Consider the following 19,400-nt stretch of genomic DNA (forward strand, 5'->3'; position numbering starts at 1 on the left):
TGAACTCTGCTTAGGTCATATACAAAACACACTAGAACACCACCTCAAGTTGTGAGACTGTGCAGAGTGGGTTGGCTCAGCTCAAATTAATAGGTATATAGATTTAACAGAACATTTTGATCAGTGTTAATTGTCAATAATGTTGCAAATGATATAGCACACACTTCAGACTGTAAATTAGCTACTGTAGATACACCAGGCATTGCATCTGAAAGCTTCAGCAAAAAGAGCGAACCTTGTAAAAACAGCTCTAGCAGTCTTAGCAGAGTTAATTAAAGGGGATGTCTTTCTAAAGTTAGCTCAGGGCTCTGTTTTACTACTTTCAGTCTCACTTGTTAGCCTTCCTTTTCTCTATTCCTCACCTCTCCTTTATTCTTCTTACCCACGATACACTCTAAGAAACACAAAAACAGGATACACAACAAAGTAATTAATGGTAAATGTGGGCATCTTTGCAATTACTTCCTCAAAGCATAAAGATCAGTCAGCTCTACTCCCAAGGCACAGGAACAGTAGACAGTGCAGCTAAGCCCCATGTGTCAAACCTGTGAAAACAAATTGTAATATACATATATATATAATATTTATATAACTAGTTGTACTCAAATTAAATATTACTTCAACTAAGCCATTAATGTGACTGTGTTGGGGCTTTTGGTTGGTCAGTTTAGACTAAAAGGAAACAGTAAAAAATTGTAGTTCATAGGCACAGCTAAACTCGTACACAACCAGTTTTTTTTTTTATCATTCCTTCATCAATCAAAATATGACCTATGACTAGTACTTTTGCTGATTTTTTATTTTAACTCCCATTCTTCATTTGGTCTTTCTCCACTCTTTCCTCAGATGGTGTTCTACATCCAAGACAGTGACAATGTCTATGGACTTTTTCGGTTTGACCTAGCAAAAAAGCAACGCATCCATAGCCAGCCCGACGGCCGTTTCCTGTCACTCTATTTTCTGCGAGATGGTGGTACACTGGGTGATGTGTCTATGACCCTCACTGCCCTCTACATTCCTGCAGGTCCAATAGACCCAGCACTGGCCCGTGACCAGGTTCTGAATGTTAGTAGGTCTGTTAATGTGGTGTTTGCCCGTGAGCGGATGGTCAATGTCAGACTGCCAATCAGGAGTGATGCTTTTCTGCAGAATGGAGCTCATTTCTTAATACAGGTAAAAAGAATAAAAAGAAGACATAGAGCAACGCATAAGACACATATAGTATGTGTAAACATTTTCTTCACTTTGTTGCATTATGATTTTTCAAGTTCAGTAATCTAGGCAACATTTTGTTTAGTCCAAAAATGTACTCTTTCAGTTTGTGTTACTACTTCTGACCCAATCAGTGCCATCCAAACTTTAAGTGCCTCATTTGCATTGGTGAATGGTGCTTAAATCTGGCATGTTGCTATGGCATTTGCTCAACTGTCCAAGCTAACAACATCACTTAAAGTATACAAAAAAGTGCAAGAAAGGCCTTCTTCACTTTGTGTAGAGCCATAGTCACGCCACACACTTAACTCTTTTATACATACACTTCCCACTAAAGGTAATGGAACAGTGAGGCCAGTTTCTTTTATTTTTGCTGTAGACTGAAAACATTTGGGTTAGACATCAAAAGAGCTTTTATTTCCAGGTGTTTACATCTGGATCCGATAGCACCTTTAGTTTGAACCCACCCTTTTTTCACGTGAGCAAAAGTACTGGAACAGACTTAAAATAGATTAAAGTACATGAGACTTAATATTTAGTTGCAAACTTTTTGCTCACAATTGGCATCACCAAACCTTTGCATTGTGTTGTCACTTTACAGCTCTCACAATGTTTCTGTGATCAACTGCTGTTGTCTTTCCTAGTTTACATGTTCGATGTAGTGGCTATGGCCAATGTTTCTGCAATGGCTCTGATTGATTTCCATCTTCTCTCTGTTTTACAATTGCTTCTTTTTCGTCAGTAGACAGTCTCTGGTTTTTGTTATGCTTACACCTCTGACTGTAAATGCAATCTAAACAGGCAAAAGCCAAATCTGATACTGAGGGTAGTGCTATTTATTGTTTGAATAATCAGTGTAATAGGACACACCTGTCCGTCACATTTACACTTTTGCTCACATGAAAAATTAAGCAAAAGGTGCTGTGTTCTAAGTTGTGTATCAGAGCCAGAGTACACACCTGCAAGTGAAAGCTGAAATGTTGATTTTTTGTCTCATATAGTGAACCAAGTTCTGACTTTCATTTAACAAAAAAGTGACAGAAATCATTACATGGTAAAGAGGATAGCGTGTGTTATGTGTCAGTCCTTCCTGTTATGCAAATCTCTCCCTATTTAAGCCTTCTATTAATAAAGTTATTCCTTATATTTCCTCTAGTTAAATACACTGGAGCTGATTGATATCAACCCCCCAATTCCTTCAAACAGCCCCAGGTTTGAGGGGTCTCAGAACCTGACCTTAACTGTCACCTCTGACATTGCTAATGGAGAAATAGGTTTTACGAGTAACACCACAGTGGTGGTTTATGAACCAGAGGACAGCAATACTAGTCCGGTAAGATATGAACCTTGTTTTTAATATTAGTTCATACTGTACAAATAGTATACTTTGCAGAATTTAGTAGTACTTAAAACAGCATTATCATTTTTGAGTTAAGACCCTGAGTTGCCTGGCTGTAAAGACACCATATTTGTTGTCAGAAATCTGCTCTTGTTGCTAACTCTAATCAAACATATCTGGTAAGAAATCAAGAGCTATGTATGTGCACACTGTATATAGAAGCAGTAAATCTTGATGCCATTTGGTGCAGGTGAGCCTCCCTCTGCAGCGTGATGGGACAGACGGCCAGGCTGAAGTGTTCTGGAGTCTTCATCCAATTGGAGCCAATCGGAAAGATGTAACTGCTAATGACCTCAAGCCTCTAAATGGTTCAGTTGTTTTCCTCTCTGGGCAGAGTGATGCCTCCATCAATTTCACTATCATGGCTGACAGTATCCCGGAGGTCAATGAGACTTTACTGCTTACTCTGGATAGGTAGGGATATTAAACACAATTAAAAGTTATAGTTTACTAATATGCAAAGCTCTTAAGTTATTTTTAGCCCTAACAAACTGTAGCAGCAATATTGTGGAAATAAAGTGTAAAAGTAGAGTATAAAACTGATATTATGTAATGTTTTAGAGGCGACTTATACAACACTTGAGTCCAGAGGGATTTGAATGACTGAGTGAGTCTATCTTATCCCTTTTGTCGTTATTCAGTCCATCTGTCCCATATGTGTTTCTGGAGCTATATGTGTGTGTTTGTGGTAGTAGTGGTTGGGGGTGGGTTCATCTGTTGTCTATGTTCTGATGAGAACAGCGACTCTCTCTCCCTCCCACTCCTCCCCTGCAGGGTGGAGACTGCACGCTTTATAGTGTACTTTGGGTAAGTGGGGAGTGGAGTGAACCTGGGCCTTTTATGTGGCGTGAATCGGGACTTTGTTTTTTAGAGAAGGGCCTACTTCAGGATTTCTGAGGTCTTTGGTTGATGTGGGGATGATGGGGACTGGGATGAGGTGGGGGATTCTGCAATGGTGTGAAAAAAGGGAATCCAAAAGAGAGTGCTTGTTGGGAGTAAATAGAGAATCTTCTTTACGTGTTTTGCTCTAATTTAACCAGGCTTGATTGTATACCCTTTTAAAGATGTCAGTGTTTGTATGCATGCAGTGCCCTGGCTGTGACTGTTTGTTTGGAGTGCTTCATTCTGTCTTGTCTTTGTCTCTAATTTGCCCATTATGCTATGCTTGCTTGGCTCCACTTTTCTTAACATACACACACCCTTCCTGGAGCAATAAATATGCAGGCAAACTGTTGATTGACATGGTGATTAAGTGGTCTAAACAGCAGGAATTCCGTATATGGAGCCAATAATTAAAGATCACCACACAATACAAGGAATGCATTTAGTCAGGTTGATTTTAAAGTTCAAGAAGCATCAATATCAGATGTTTCTTGTCATCTGCAGTTCCACAAGGTAACATTCACCTGCCTTGTATACCCGTACCAATACCAAAAGCAGCTCCAATCCAAGATTGAGAGTGTCATGGCATATGTTTGTAAAAATAAAATCTTTATATAATTTTTTTATTTGTTTTAGTCATAGTCATTATTATTATGATCTCATCTGTATCTTTATACTGTATGATGTGTGTTTGAATCAGGAGTAATATTGAGAATCAGATCCTGAAAGCTGGATTTACCAGCAGAGAGATTGTCATCATGGAGAACGATGACCCCGGGGGAGTCTTTGAGTTCTCGTCATTTTCCAGAGGTCCCTGGGTCATCAATGTAAGTCAAAGTTTGAAAATGAAAATTTGTTTGTTTATATAGTTAACTATTTAACTAGCTACAAACAAAATGAAGTGATAGTTTATTATGTACATATGTGCATATATACTTATATATACACTGAACCCCAAATCTTGTTTTTACATTTTAATCCTAGGAGGGTGAAGCTGTGGAGCTGCATGTTGTCAGAACCCAGGGACAACTTCTGACACAGCTGGTACGATACGCTGTCATGCCTTCCGGCAACCCTGAATTCTATGGTGCCACAGCCGTCCTGGAGTTTAAACCAGGGGAGAGAGAAGTGGTAGTGGCACTGGTTGCCGTGCCTGATGGGGTGCCTGAAGTAAGAGCAAGGTCAACACAATGTTGACCTTTTTTGGTTATATATTAATATTTTCTTTCACTATCAAATAAGGTAATAATATTTTGATAGCATTCTAGGTTTGCGTTTACCAAGTTGTAATTTCAATTAGAAATGTTTAAAGTGTGCCTCTTGAAACAAGAAATATTAAATATATAGCTGCAGCTGCAAAAATAGCATAAACAATATATTTAAACCTGTTTTTTGCTATGTAAAAACTGTGTGTGTGTGTGTGTGTGTGTGTGTGTGTGTGTGTGTGTGTGTGTGTTTTTGTGTGTACATACAGTTGGACGAGACTTACTCTGTGGTACTTAGTAGCCACGGCACTCCACCCAGTCGCCTAGGCAACCACAGAGAGGTCAACATTACAGTAAGGAGGAACGACGACCCCTTTGGGGTCATTGAGTTCATCCAATCAGGACTGACAGTGACTGTCAATGAGAGCAAAGGGACCACAATGCACCAGGGTACTTCAGATAATAATGATACTTTTAATGTCGGGTGGCATCACATTGACATTTAAATGGATCTAATTGGAGTGAATCATGTAGCATTTGTGTATATGTGGGATAAGTTGGAGTAAAGTTTGTATTTTAAATTACTTTTATGTGCTAATTAATTAAACTATGCACAATTAATTGCTTCTGTCATGTTTGTACCGTGCAAAAAGATTATTTCAGGCTGTAGTAAATCACTAGTGTGATATGTAAAACTAAAAACTTCTGAAGTTAACCTGAAAGAAAAAAAAAAACTTAAATAAATTATTTTATGTTGCGTGCTCAAATGTAAAGAGACAAGTTCATTCAGCACTTGGCTTTAAGGGAGCTTTACTGCAATATTCCAGTCCAACCATCTCTTTTCGTTTTGATTTTCTTTTAGCCCTGTACTCTGTAGTGAGGAACAGGGGTAACTTTGGAGAGGTGTCTGTTTCATGGGTCTTGGAGCCACTTCTGTCCAGCGACGTCACCCCACTCCAGGGAAACATAACTTTCAAGGAAGGGGAACACATGAAAAACCTCACTCTCTTCTCTGTACCCGATGAGGTAAAGATATAAACTAGAACCTGTCCTTGAACTGCTTTTTTTCAATCCATATAATTACATTTAATTTACACTTTAAATTGTTTGTTTTTTTTTAAGATCCCTGAAGAAATGGAGAATTTCACCATCACCTTGTTGAATGCTACAGGTGGAGCAAGACTGGGAAAAATACTCAGTGCCAGTTTATGGATTAATAAGAATGATGACGCCATTTACTTTTCTGGTAATAGTTTAACTATATGTGAAGGATCCACTGATTGACAGTTATTATAAATTTGTAAGTTATAGTTCCAGCTGTTCACTCATCATGGGTCCCTCTGGCCATTTCACTTTTACCTCAGAACCCAAAGTGTTGATTCGTGAAGGGGAGGTGGCCAACTTCACCGTTTGTAGGGCAGGTCAGGCAGACTCTGTTGCCACGGTGATGTACCGAGTGGAGTATGGTGATGCCTCACCAGGAGACATCTCCATGAGAAATGACACGTTGCTTGTGTTTAATGTGGGTGAATGGATGAAGCATATCTTTGTGGCTGTGCCAGATGACAACATACCAGAGGCTGATGAAACCTTCTACGTTGTTCTCTACAATGCTTCTGGTGAGTATCAGCTTCCTTTGGCAAACATGGTTAGCACAAGTGTGTACTGAATCTTATATTCTGTGAACCAGTGTTTATTTTAGGCAATGTAGTGGATCTGTCATATCTTTATCTCCCCCATGAGTATTAAAAATATTGAAAGTCTGTACTTTTCAGCACAGTTCATAGTAGAAGAAGCAGGCAATCATAATACCTCACTAACATCATCCCCTTTTCCCCTGTCTATCAATAAAGTGTTTTCTTATCTTGTCGTGATGCCAGATATACATGTACCGACATTCCTAATCTATATATTGTGTGTTATGAATGGGAATGAAAGACCTGTGGGTCCCAATAGGACTTCAATTACCAGACTCCAGACTTTCACACAAAGCCACAAAGACAGACAGACTCTGCTGGCCTCTCTCCATTTACTGATTGACTCTGAGTAGAATCTAGTAGGGGATTGTCCTTTATATAGTGTTTGTGTTAAAAGTCAATGCCCCTCATGTTAGAAGTCAATTAGATCCTGGGACCTTGACACGTTCTACGTTGCTTGTTTAATTAAGAGAGGATTTGCATAGTTATTACAGTATACTCGTAGTCTGGCAACTTAAAGTATGCGCTTGTGAGAGGTTGCTATTTCAGCTAAATATTCCTTCTTTGCTAAGAGAAGCTTGGACTCTTAATGAATAAGAACCCCCTATCTATCTATCTATCTATCTATCTATCTATCTATCTATCTATCTATCTATCTATCTATCTATCTATCTATCTATCAAACATCATGACATAACACAATGCCTCTTTATATAGGAGACGCTGTTGTGTATGATCCACACACAGCTATTGTGCTGATTAAGGCCAATGATGATGCCAGTGGGATTTTCTCCCTGGAAGCAATAGAGAAACCTGTTGAGGAGGGCAAAACCAATTATTTTAAGTAAGGCTTCTTTCATTGTTTGTTTGTTTTTTCAAACCTCTATGCATTGACAAAACTCTAAAGTTGTAATTTTGGAGATACAAGGTTTCACCTTTATACTGTATACCTTTATACTCTCCTCTGTCCTAGTGTCCTGCGTGAAAGGGGCCATTTTGGTAACGTTACAGTCTTTTGGCAGCTGTTTGCCAATGACTCAGTGACTCCTCTAACGGAAAACCAGGAGTTTACAAACACATCTGGCTTCATCATCTTCACTACTGGAGACATGATCAAACCTATTGTGGTGAAGGCCATCTCAGATAAGCTCCCAGAGTTCAATGAGTTCTTCATCCTCAGGCTGGTTAATATCTCAGGTGAGATCAAGATACTGTAAAGTGATTTGTCAGATTTACAGATAAACCAGATTTTAAGTTGACTTGGAAATTAAAATGACGACAGAGAGTAATTTTACTGCTGTCTTAGCTTATACTCTCAGCATTTCCATCCTATATAGAGAAGGCTGAGTTTCATGTATATATATTTAGTTTCATAAAGTGTTCACAATTTCTTTAAGGTGGATACCCGGGGCAAGATGCTCGACTGGCTAACACTTCTTTGAATACCTCGCTTTTCATCCCTTTCAACGACGACCCATTTGGTGTCTTTGCTATTGCTGACGGCAACCTGAACCAAGAAGTAGCCGAAGATGTACTCTCAGTGGATGATATGACTGATGTCACTTCTTTCACCATCCTCCGACAGCAGGGTACTTTTGGTGATGTGCGGGTTGCCTGGGAGATTGTTTCTGGTCTTTTCCCAGAGGGCCTTCCTCCGATGGATGACCTGCTCCTTCTAGCCTCCTTCCCGGAGGAGGTTAAACTCAAGCCTCATGCCAAGCGACAACACTCAGCCACAGACACGTGGCTTTTCTCTGGTGACCCCGGAGCTTATGGTACCATCTCCCCTGAAGATGGGCCTGCTGCTGTTGGCAATTTCACATTTTCTGCTTGGCTAGTACCCGACTCTAATACTGATGGCTTTATTGTCTCCAAAGGAATCAGTAATGAGACATTGTATTATGGAGTGAAGGTCCATACTAATGCGTCTCATGTTAAAGTGATGCTGTACTATACAGTAATAGGATCAAACAATACTCAGGTGGCCTGGGCCAGTGCTGAGAAGTTTGTAGAAGATTATACATGGTTACATGTCATCATTACTGTGGATGATGGGATTATTGAGTTCTTCCTGAATGGGATCCCTATTCCTGGTGGACTGAAGAGCATTAAAGGAGAGGCTATTGCTGATGGTGAGTTGCTCAGTTGGAGTTTTCTTAAACATAGTCTAGTGATAGGGGAGGCCGGTGCAACTTTAGTTTGACATAAGCACCACCAATTCTGCCGTTCATATATTGACACATTTATAGATAAAGATGTTGTTAATAGATATTGAACGGTATTACTAATATTATCAATTTGTTTTGTAAAATGCAAGTCAATTTTGGCAGTGGTAAATCAACTTTGTAAAATTATTTTATGTTTACTTTTAACTGACAAAAAGCCAAAGGCCAAACCATATACAGGCCAAAGTGTGGCTGTGTATGGGACTGTGAAACAGTCACAAATACTATGCTGATGTCTTTGTAATGAAGATTTCAAAGTATGTGTAAATCTGCTTTGTGTGTGTGCGTGTGTGCGTGTGATTGACTGTCTTAGACCATTGTACTACGCTTTTTTTATTGTTCACAAATGTAATACCAATGTTTAGAAGTTTAAACGTCTTACACAGAGATGTCTGCACATCCGCACGCACTAATGCAGATTCATATACTTACACACACACACACACCTACCTCTCAGTAGACTCCTTATTGTTCAGTACTAGTGGGACCCTGTAATGCTTGAGTGACCACTTAGCCTCGGCACCGCTGGATATTGTTACTGCTAAAGGGAATCAGTCGGCATCTTCTTTTCTTCATTTTTCTCTGATTAATGGAGACAATAGTGGCAGCTTGTGTTGGAACAAACGCTCCCAGAGGGAAGTATACTAATGGCTCTTTCACTAACTTCAATCACACAAGACACATCTCCCTACATCAGTTATGTCATATGTTATTGTCTGTTACTGGTAACTCAACCCAAAGATGGGTTTTTTTGTGTCAGGCCTTTCTACTTCATTATTTTAGAAGATTTCCTGCATGTATCTCGTTTTTTAAAAGACAAAGCAATAGATGTGACTGTTGACAGGAATAGAAACCTAAGAAAGAGACCCATACTTGGTGGCTTTATTTTAAGATTCTGTTTGTATTCCATGTACACTGTACAACCATAGCAACAAAACAAGTTACACTAATACTTACACTCATATTTATAGTAGTACAGATGACCTGAATTAAAAGGAAAATGAGCTGAAACACATTTGCACACTCCTTGACCAATGTACAATGAATTAATCAATATTAAATTAAATTAAGATATTTGCCATACTGTGACTTTTTGTAGCATTAAGACAATGTATTAATAATCACAAAACAAATACTTTAAAAAGGTGAAAGATTTAGGAATTCAGAACAGAAAGAGCAAAAATAAGAATCTGTGTGTTTAACCATGTAGTGAAAACACACAATGATCTTATCAAAGATGTCAAAGACAATGATCCTGTCTTAAAGGCTTAAAAATATAAAGTTAGAACCTTATGTAAAGTGTGTGTGTGTGTGTGTGTGTGTGTGCGTGTGCGTGTGCGTGTGCGTGTGTGTGTGTGTGGTTTGAGCGTTTTATTTGTTTTGACAGTAATAAAGACATATCAAAGTCATATCACATGCTGCACATTATTCATCGGACAATAATTGTTTCTACTTTCTTTATTTGAGTATTTTCTGTTTGTACAGCTTAAACTTAATGAAAGTTATTAAGCTCAATGGTATATTTGATCATTCTATTTCAGGCTTTGCATCGCTGTATATTGGGTCAGATCCTGAAGGAAAACAGCGCTACACAGGCCTTCTCCAGGACGTTCGCTTGTACCATATTAAGCTGAACCGCAGCCACATCCATGAGCTTCACACCCAGCCTGCTAAGACAGACCTGCGCAACATATCAGGTTACCTACGGTACTGGCAGGATGAGAAGGAGAAGTCATTTGTGGTGGAGGTCAGGGATGATAATGAGGAGGAGGGAGAGGAAGTGTTCTATCTACAGCTGGTGGCAGTGGAAGGTGGAGCCCGCCTCCCTCTCCCCAGGCCCACTGCTATTTTGCGAGTGATGAAGAGTGACAATGCCAATGGGCTTTTTGGATTCACCGGCTCCTGCATACCTGATGTAAGTTTAATTAGTGGCACTTAGTGGACCATATTTGCTGCAAAGTATTTCAGTAAGTACCTTAATAAACACTGCATTCGTCACAGTGCCTTTTTTTATTTAAACCTGATTGTCCAGCTCATAAATCTCCTGAACAAGCTTTAATCAGCATGGCCACTGCATGGTATTTGTCATTGTCATCTCTCAGTTGTGTCTGCAGAGAAAACATATGCATACAAGTGCATAATGTAAATGTAAATGTAATGTAAATACATTAGTTTGTCAGGCCCTGCTCTGCTGCATATTTAAACAGTCTTCATGCATGGCTGCATGGAGAACACGCTCTCCCTTTTTAGTTTGATTGGCTGCATGGGCTCACATGTTGGTTCCTCTCAGGTAGAGCGACAGCTGGCGAGGCTGTAGCAGGTTTGACAGTCAGGGCATTCCTGTAGACATGGATCAGGAGCACCAGCCTGCGATGGGAGATCTTGTTTCTTGTTTCTCACAGTACAACAGGTGGCAGGGCTGGGGATGGCATTCCATTAGAACCACTGGATCTTCTTTATATCCTACACTCGCTGTGGATAAAAAATAAATCACATTGGTACTCTGCTGGAATTACACTGAAAGTTACTCAGAAGCGAATACTGTTCGATGAACTAGGTACTAATCACTTCCTACAGTGTTTCTGAATTAATTGTATTTTTTTATCTTTCTTTTCGTCTTATAGACCACTGAGGAGGGCTCCATCGTCTCTTGTGTGATTGAGCGTTTGCGGGGATCTCTGGACTATGTTTATGTCAACTATACTGTTACCCAACTGGATAGCATGGACAGTGTGATGCCAGCCCAGTCGGATTTTGTGAATGCCACTGGAGCTGTGCTTTTCATGCCTGGTCAGCGCTCTGAGGTGTGTGATAGTGACTCAACAGATGGGCCTATATGTTAATGTGATCTTACATGAGGAGAAGCACCTCTGAGCTTATCCAAAGTCACACAGAGCACAGTCACTTAGTGGGTAAAGAGAAATATGATGTGCACTGTGTATACACTATATACATTTGTCCCATTTAATGCAGTAATTTAGTCACCTACTTTTTGTGTTTCTTGATAACCAGCCCCATCTAGTGGTTATTGGATATTTGTGAATTTACTGAGAAGTCAACAAGTGTCAACTGACTTAATATACCAAGTATAATAACTTATACTTTGGCACATACAAGAGACTCATACCACAAAAACTATAATAAAGCTATTTTATTTTGTCACTTAATAGGGAATGACATACAGATAATGTTTTCAATGAGATAGTCTTAATTAGAAAATGAAACTAATGAATGCACATGTTTCTCTCAGGTACTGAACTTGTTGGTGTTGAATGATAACCTCCCAGAACTGGCAGAGTCCTTTCAGGTCACATTGGTGTCAGCAGAGTCTGGTGATGGGAAGCTGGGCTCCACCCCCACCAGTGGTGCAAGCATCGATCCGAATAACTCTGTCAACACTATCATGGTTACAGCTAATGACCACCCCTATGGTATTCATTCACATACTCAAAAAAACAGTGCTGTACTTTTAATTTAGCTATTTTTACTATTAGGCAAACTTTATGTACAGTATAAGATTATGTTGTCATAAGTGGCTTGACCAAATTTAAATGCAGCTTTCTCTCCTTCTCTCCATCTTCTGTGCATCATGCCTACACCCTGTCCTCTTACATCCATTACACACATCCCTTCCTTCTCATTATATTCTCATTTCTCTCTGCATTTTCTTTATTCTAACCATCACTATGCCACATGCAAACACACACAACCTTCAATGGTATAGGCCTGTTGCAGTTTCAGCCAACCCCTCCAGGAGAGGGGTTGATACTTCCAGCGTTAGAACCTGCCCACATCACTGTTTTAGAGGAAGCAGGACAAATCCAGCTGCCGGTGGCCAGAGCCCAAGGCCTTTCGGGAGAGATCTCAGTAGAATACAGGACAACCCCCTTCACAGCATCTAGCCCTAAGGACTATGAGGTTGGTTTCCACTGAAGCGTTTTTTAATCACTGATGCATGTAACAATAAATCAAAAGGCAGAAGTACATTTTACCTGGTTCCTGGTTTTTCTTTTGTATCCCCTGTCAGGACTCAAAGGGCATGCTGTACTTTCTTCAAGAAGAGAGGTTAAAGTTCATCAATGTGACCATCGTAGACAACCTGGTTCCTGAGCTGGACAAAATTTTCAAAGTGGAGCTTTACAATCCTTTTGGAGGAGGTGAGACATTTGTGCGCCAAATAATGACTGTAAAAATTAAGACACAAAAAGTCATACTGAGAATTTTCCCAGTTTCATTTGAGTACATTTTTAGTAGAGCACGTTTTACCTGTCTTAGTTAGAGCTGAACTGACCCTTTCATTCTGCCCCTTTGTGCGTTTTGTTTGCTGTGCTCCTGTGTGTGTCTCCTCTACATACCTTATACCCACATCCCTACTTCCCATTTACCCTTCAATGTCTACTCTTTTGGTGTAATTCTTCTGGTGTGATACTTGTTTGATCCTTGTGTGTGATCCATCAGTGGATCAGTTTCTGCGTAGTGAAGGAAGTGGTAGTGGCGAGAGTGACTCTGACTTTCTCCTTCCATCCTATTACCACCGTGGTAAGTATCTCCCTCCTTTGCTTCTTAAACTGCTTTTGCCTCCTTTCCTTCATAGTTACACTCACGTAATTTCTCACGAGATCTGTGAGGCCTAATTTAATCTGAAATTCTTGACATTTTGCAACTGAACTGTTGATATTACTTAGATGTGTGTTGGGTCATGTGTGTTGCATGCACACACACACACACACACATACACTGTGTGTGTATTCAAGTGAATGTGTGCTTAATTGTGTTTACATTGCACCATGTCAGAGAGAGGTACCCAAGGAGAGTAATGTGGGAAAAGCAAACAGATTTTCGAATGCATGTTTCACACAAAGTTAGGGCTGCTGTCACCTTTTCTAAAATAACCTATAGACACCATGTGAAGGTGATATTTCACTCTGATGGTCTTGACCATAATGTCACTTTATTTAGTGGGAAAAAGTTATGCATTATTTGTGGATTATGATCATATTTCCATGTGCTCTTTTGTGACCATTAAGCCTTTTTATTTAATTCAAATTAATACTCTTAAAAATGGAAAAAAATATATCAGTAAAAAATAATAATAATTTTCTGGTATTTTGTGTGTAGCCATCTTGGGAGAGGCATCTTTCATCACGGTGACCATTGCTGCTTCTGATGATGCTCATGGAGTGTTTCAGTTTAGTCCTGAATCCCTATATGTTAATGGGACAGAACCTGAGGATGGACACAGTTTTGTGGTCTTGCAGGTTAGTGTAATGCACAGTTTTGTATAAGTGAGGCTCAAGGAGTTAGGTGTTAGTCAATCTGTTAATACTGCTCTTATCCTAATTGTGTGTTTTGAGTATTGTGCTTTTCCTTTTTGTTCTTACCCAGGTGAAGCGGTCCTTCGGGGACCTCTCCAATGTAACTTTGTACTGGGAGACTGATCCAAGGTCTGAGGGGGAACTCCTCAGTCGGTTTGGGAACATCACCTTTGGTATAGGTCAGAAATCAGAGAACATTGTCATCATTGTGGCCGAGGACGAGATCCCAGAGTTAGACAAGAGTTTTAACGTGTCTTTGGTTAATGTCTCCCACGGTCGACTGGGTGTCCAAACACACGCTTCTCTGACTGTGCTTGCCAGCGACAATCCTTATGGGGTTTTCATATTTGCAAATATAACAAGGTCTGTCCGACTTCCTGAAGCTGACACAACTGTCTCCCTCACCATCGTGCGACAGGGAGGCCTAATGGGTCAGGTGTGTCCTACTGTGAAATGTTCCACAACCTTTATAAGCACTATAGAAATTAAAGCCAATTAGAAGTCTGTGTCTTATTGTTAGAATACATAAATATATTACATTTATATATATATATATATATATATATATATATATATATATATATATATATATATATATATATATATATATATATATAAACTTATATGAGCTATTTCTATTTGAATTCGTCTAGGTGCGAGTTACGTATGGGACACTAAATGAAGCAGATCCCGATCCTTACAGGACCCCTGGGGTGGGCCGAACAACTGAGGGACGGGATTTTGTCCCACTCCAGGATTCTGTTGTGTTCTTGGCTAATCAGAGTGAAGCAAACATCACCCTGCGAGTACTGGATGATGAAGATCCAGAAAGAGATGAGGCAGTGTTTGTAAAATTGATCAATGTTCAACTCATCAAAGGAGAGCAGGAGAGGCTCAGTAAGATGACACACTCAGTGAGAGATTTCACCTGAAAAAAAAAAGTATAATTATGCTTCAACTATACTACACTGAACTGATAAATCATCTTCCTTCTAGTTACCAACTCCCCTTCTCTGGGCCCCGGGACTGACATTGTAGCCCAGGTGATAGTGGAGGCCAGCGACGGTGCCTTTGGAGTTCTCCAGCTGTCTGCCTCTGCTGTCAGTGTAGCTGAGCACTACGTAGGGCCTATAATAAATGTAACACGCACAGGGGGGAGTTTTGCTGACGTATCTGTCAAGTTCAGAGCTGTACCTGGCACCGCTAGAGTCAGTAAGTATTGGACTGGGAGTATGGAGTTGTATGTGAGCAGATAGGCCATGCCCATGACTAAGTGCATGTGTGTAATCCTATAGGTGAGGACTACAGTGTGGCCTCCACTGACGTGGTTCTTCTAGAAGGAGAGTCCAGTAAATCTGTACCCATCTATGTCATCAATGATATGGTCCCTGAGCTGGAGGAGACATTTCTCATTGAACTGATCAACCAGACCACTGGTGGAGCTCTCCTTGGGGAGCCCACAAAAGCCACCATCACCATACTGCCTTCCGATGACCCTTTTGGTGCTTTTGGTTAGTAAGCATTATCCTTGATTTTGGATTATTCAGTTTGTTGATCTAAATTTAGGTTCTATTATTAACTAATTATTATTTCCATCTAGTCTTTCAGGCTGTTTCAGTTACTATAGAGGAACCAGCATTTAACTCCACTGAGGTCACATTTCATATTGTGCGTATGGCTGGTAAATTTGGCACAGTCGTAGTCCAATGGCAGGCCACTGTTAATGGCAGAATAGCAGTGGGGGACATCAGACCCACTTCGGGAGAAGTGACATTTGCTCCTGGAGAAACCAATAAGACACTCAGATTAGAGATATTGGCTGATGATGTACCTGAAATCAATGAGGTAAGGAGTTGACAGTGAAAATGCAGATTATGTGAAATTATACATCCTTAATTTTATATTACATTTGATTAAATTTTTCTTGTCATTTGTAGACAATTAAGATTGAGCTTACTGGTGCCAGTAATAAAGGAAACCTTGGAGCTGAAACAGTGGTTAACATAACAGTGCCTGCTAATGACAACCCATATGGGACGGTGTACTTTGAACAGTCAGTTTACCGTGTTCAGGAGCCATTGGAGGGAGTTTATAAAGCCAATATTACTGTCCGCAGGAGGTACTTTGATTAGTGTTTTCTTCTACAATGATACTTTTATTACATTTTTTGTGTCCTGCAACTCACATTAATCAGTCTATCTACTGTCTCTTCTCTGTCATTCCCATGGCCTTTATTCAAGTGGTGGCTACTTCGGTCAGTTGGAAATTGTGTACAGCACTGCAGAGATTGACGTTGTTGGCATGGCTCAGGCAAATGGCCAGAAACTGCTGATGTACTTCAACCTCCCGAAAGCAGGCATCCCATCCACTGCCTCTCTTATAACAGTTAACATCACTGGTCAGACAGATCCTCTGGCTGTGTGTGCCGCCTCTTGTTTGAGAGAGCGGTCCTGCCAAGCCTTCTCACTGTCATCAGGGGTGACCCCTGCATCCTGCACATGGGTAGCTTCAGGGGCTGACCAGCTGACTTCTAAATCTCAGGTTATGACTTACGTGAAAAATGTGACTGCAGCTGCTGTTCTGTTCAGTGCCCAGGCTGAGGCAGGGACCGACTACACTCCTGTGTCAACTCAAAGTGCTTTCATGGAAGATGGGTCAGGGATCGCCAACCTCACAGTTTCAATCTTAACTGATACATATCCTGAAATGGACGAGAGCTTCTCCATACAAATCTTAAAGGTAAACACACACGTTATTTGGTATAATTTATTTTAAATGTGTTCTGCATTATATGTCAATTTTATGGCAAACTTTGTAACAAAAATAAGTTTTTGTATGTATTGTTTGAAGGTAGAGCTGATAAATCTGACTGTGGCACAAAAGAACCTGCCTTCAATTGGCCGACCAGAAAAGGCTGTGGTAACCATAGGCATGAATGGAGACGCATTTGGTGTATTCCTGATATACAGTCTGAACCCGAGTGCCACTAACAAGGGACTCTACCTAGAGGTTCGTGAAGAACCTATGGTTGTTGTTCCACTTGTTATAGAGAGGAGAGGAGGGAATCTGGGGAAAGTCTCCATTGAGTGGAGGTTTGTTGGAGGAAAGGCCACACCAAATGTGGACTTCACTGGGACTGGAGGGACTTTAGTCTTTGACGGTACGTGATTTACTCACTGAGTATTGATTAACATTTTATTAACAACCCAGATTTTATCAAAATTAATAATAGTCCAGTGGTTCTTGATGTTTACAGGTCCTCACTTTAATTTCTGTAACATTGAAGATCGCTAAAAGCACATTAGTATGTTTGCTAGTATTGAATATACATTTATCCACTTTGACTCCAGGTGATCTGAAGAAGACAATAGAGATAGTAATCAGAGATGATATTGAGCCAGAGGACAGCGAAACCTTCATGATTGGTCTCGTTAATACGGAGGGAGGAAGTCGAATCCTGCCCAGCTCTGACACTGTAACCATAGTGATACTGGCTAACGATTATGTGGCTGGAATAATAGGATTCCATCCAACGTCACGTTCTGTTATTGTCAGAGAAGGTAAGTCATTGTTTTTATTTTACAATATAAATGCAATATTCACATTTGGAATCCTGACTGGAGAACATCATGTTTGGATGTTGTCATCTCTCCTGTTTTTTCTTTTCTGTCTTATGTTATGTTGTAATCTAAGAACAAAAAAAAAATGTTTGGAAATTCAGTCTATACCTGATTACCTCTGCCATTCTACATGTACACCCTGTGTCCTCTCCCTTTGGGTAGAGATGTGTACTAATTATGTATGAGGACAAATGTAAGGGAATGTATTGTATGTGAGTAATAGGACGCAGCAACAGATGGACTTTATGGTCATGTATCATGATCTAAAAATTATTTATTCATGAGTTGTTGAAGTCTCCCTAAGTAGATTCCATAGAATTAGAGACCTTACGTTACCTAGACTGCGGTCTACAGTGTAAGTAAGACACTTCATATCTAAGTCAACTTCACATACCATAAATGTAACCATCTTTACAAACCTACAATATATATTATTTTAACTCACACAACATAACATTTCTCTATAAACTCAAATTTGTTGCATATAAACTTATAATGACACAGTATATGTCATTATTGTTGTTTTTACATGAAGTTCTTGGACTGACTTTATTATATGTCATATCATAGGAGAAAGGGTTTCTTTGTTAGTGGTGAGGACAGCTCCAGGTCTGGGGAATGTCACTGTGGACTGGACTATACAAGGGCCCCTTGTACACCGTACGTTCACCCAAACCTCAGGGACACTTTTCTTTACTGAGGTAAACACCAGCTGCATAACACTGAGCAGTTATTATAGTTATTGTAGTTCTTTAAGGTGGAATCAGATATAAAGTCTTATATTTAATGGTACAGCTTGAATGATATCTCGGCTAATTAAATATGCGGCATGTATCTCCTCCAGGGAAAACTAAATGACACCATAGTACTGCAGCTACTTGATGATGCCACTCCAGAAAACAAAGCTGAATACAAAGTTTCCTTGTCCAACATACGAACTTATGGTATTGTATCTGCTCTTAGTATTGTTGTGGCTGATAATTTTGCATGAAACATTTTTGAAGAAACAATAAAAACCTCAAAATAACTCTAGTCAGAATTTTTAAACAGATTAATAAGCCACTTACGTCCACACAGGTGTTGTGGTGACAGGCTATGCTGCCCTGGATGTTAAGGGCAGTGAGACAGTGCTTACTGTGGACACCAGTGATAAGCCTTATGGTCTGCTGACCATTGCCCCATCATCCCTTAGGGTGACCACAGAGGAATCGGAACGAACTATAAACATCTATATCAATAGAGAGTTTGGAGCCTCCTCAGGTCAGTGGGCCATGTATAAATATGGTCATTCGATTTGTCAACATATGCATTATATACATTGTAATCCTTTACCTTGTACCTGACTACATGTAAATAATTATATATAGGAGCAGTGAATATCACCTATGAGGTTATTAGAGGTTCCCTACAAGACCTCTCTCAGGTAGAGGGTGCACTTGCTGACCCAGGACAGGACTTCATCTCTGGTACAGGTTCTGTGATCCTTCAGGATGGACAGACTTCTGTTGCCATCCCTGTCACCATACTGGAGGTAAAGACCATGACTGCTTGTTGTTGTTGTTTTTGTTGCCTGCTGTTCTTTTCTCTCTCCTCTTTCATGTTTCAACAAGATAACCCCAATATAAACTTCTACTCGCTAACTAAAACAAGTTCTTCTTTGAAGAACATTTGTTTGAATGTGAAATGTTAAGTTTTTCGTTTCCTTTTTTTTATTAGGACGACATTCCAGAGTTGCAGGAGTTTTTCCTGGTTAACGTAACATCAGCAGTTCTCATAACAACTCTTGCCACTGTCCCACAAATAGGTATGGACCCGTTTTATCAGCGATGAGCAGATCTATACTTC

The 19,400-nt window shown here is 39.9% G+C and overlaps 1 protein-coding gene across 1 annotated transcript in view; it reads left to right on the forward strand.

The window, feature by feature from the left end:
* The window catches only part of adgrv1 (adhesion G protein-coupled receptor V1), a 97,437-nt gene that overhangs the window by 19,184 nt on the left and 58,853 nt on the right, over positions 1-19,400 (forward strand). The window contains exons 10-42 of the mRNA XM_026343554.1: positions 847-1,173; positions 2,369-2,545; positions 2,802-3,025; positions 4,194-4,320; positions 4,478-4,663; positions 4,968-5,148; positions 5,561-5,724; positions 5,821-5,944; positions 6,063-6,317; positions 7,113-7,239; positions 7,369-7,592; positions 7,793-8,527; positions 10,162-10,535; positions 11,245-11,424; positions 11,871-12,051; positions 12,345-12,538; positions 12,648-12,777; positions 13,079-13,159; positions 13,739-13,878; positions 14,006-14,371; positions 14,589-14,832; positions 14,932-15,147; positions 15,231-15,446; positions 15,536-15,780; positions 15,873-16,054; positions 16,176-16,674; positions 16,786-17,095; positions 17,286-17,495; positions 18,126-18,256; positions 18,400-18,499; positions 18,633-18,815; positions 18,923-19,086; positions 19,272-19,359. Coding sequence (XP_026199339.1) covers positions 847-1,173; positions 2,369-2,545; positions 2,802-3,025; positions 4,194-4,320; positions 4,478-4,663; positions 4,968-5,148; positions 5,561-5,724; positions 5,821-5,944; positions 6,063-6,317; positions 7,113-7,239; positions 7,369-7,592; positions 7,793-8,527; positions 10,162-10,535; positions 11,245-11,424; positions 11,871-12,051; positions 12,345-12,538; positions 12,648-12,777; positions 13,079-13,159; positions 13,739-13,878; positions 14,006-14,371; positions 14,589-14,832; positions 14,932-15,147; positions 15,231-15,446; positions 15,536-15,780; positions 15,873-16,054; positions 16,176-16,674; positions 16,786-17,095; positions 17,286-17,495; positions 18,126-18,256; positions 18,400-18,499; positions 18,633-18,815; positions 18,923-19,086; positions 19,272-19,359 — 7,285 coding nt within the window. The remainder of the gene's footprint in view (positions 1-846; positions 1,174-2,368; positions 2,546-2,801; positions 3,026-4,193; positions 4,321-4,477; positions 4,664-4,967; positions 5,149-5,560; positions 5,725-5,820; positions 5,945-6,062; positions 6,318-7,112; positions 7,240-7,368; positions 7,593-7,792; positions 8,528-10,161; positions 10,536-11,244; positions 11,425-11,870; positions 12,052-12,344; positions 12,539-12,647; positions 12,778-13,078; positions 13,160-13,738; positions 13,879-14,005; positions 14,372-14,588; positions 14,833-14,931; positions 15,148-15,230; positions 15,447-15,535; positions 15,781-15,872; positions 16,055-16,175; positions 16,675-16,785; positions 17,096-17,285; positions 17,496-18,125; positions 18,257-18,399; positions 18,500-18,632; positions 18,816-18,922; positions 19,087-19,271; positions 19,360-19,400) is intronic.

The sequence above is a fragment of the Anabas testudineus genome, chromosome 9 (assembly GCF_900324465.2).
Source record: "Anabas testudineus chromosome 9, fAnaTes1.2, whole genome shotgun sequence".
NCBI lineage: Eukaryota > Metazoa > Chordata > Actinopteri > Anabantiformes > Anabantidae > Anabas > Anabas testudineus.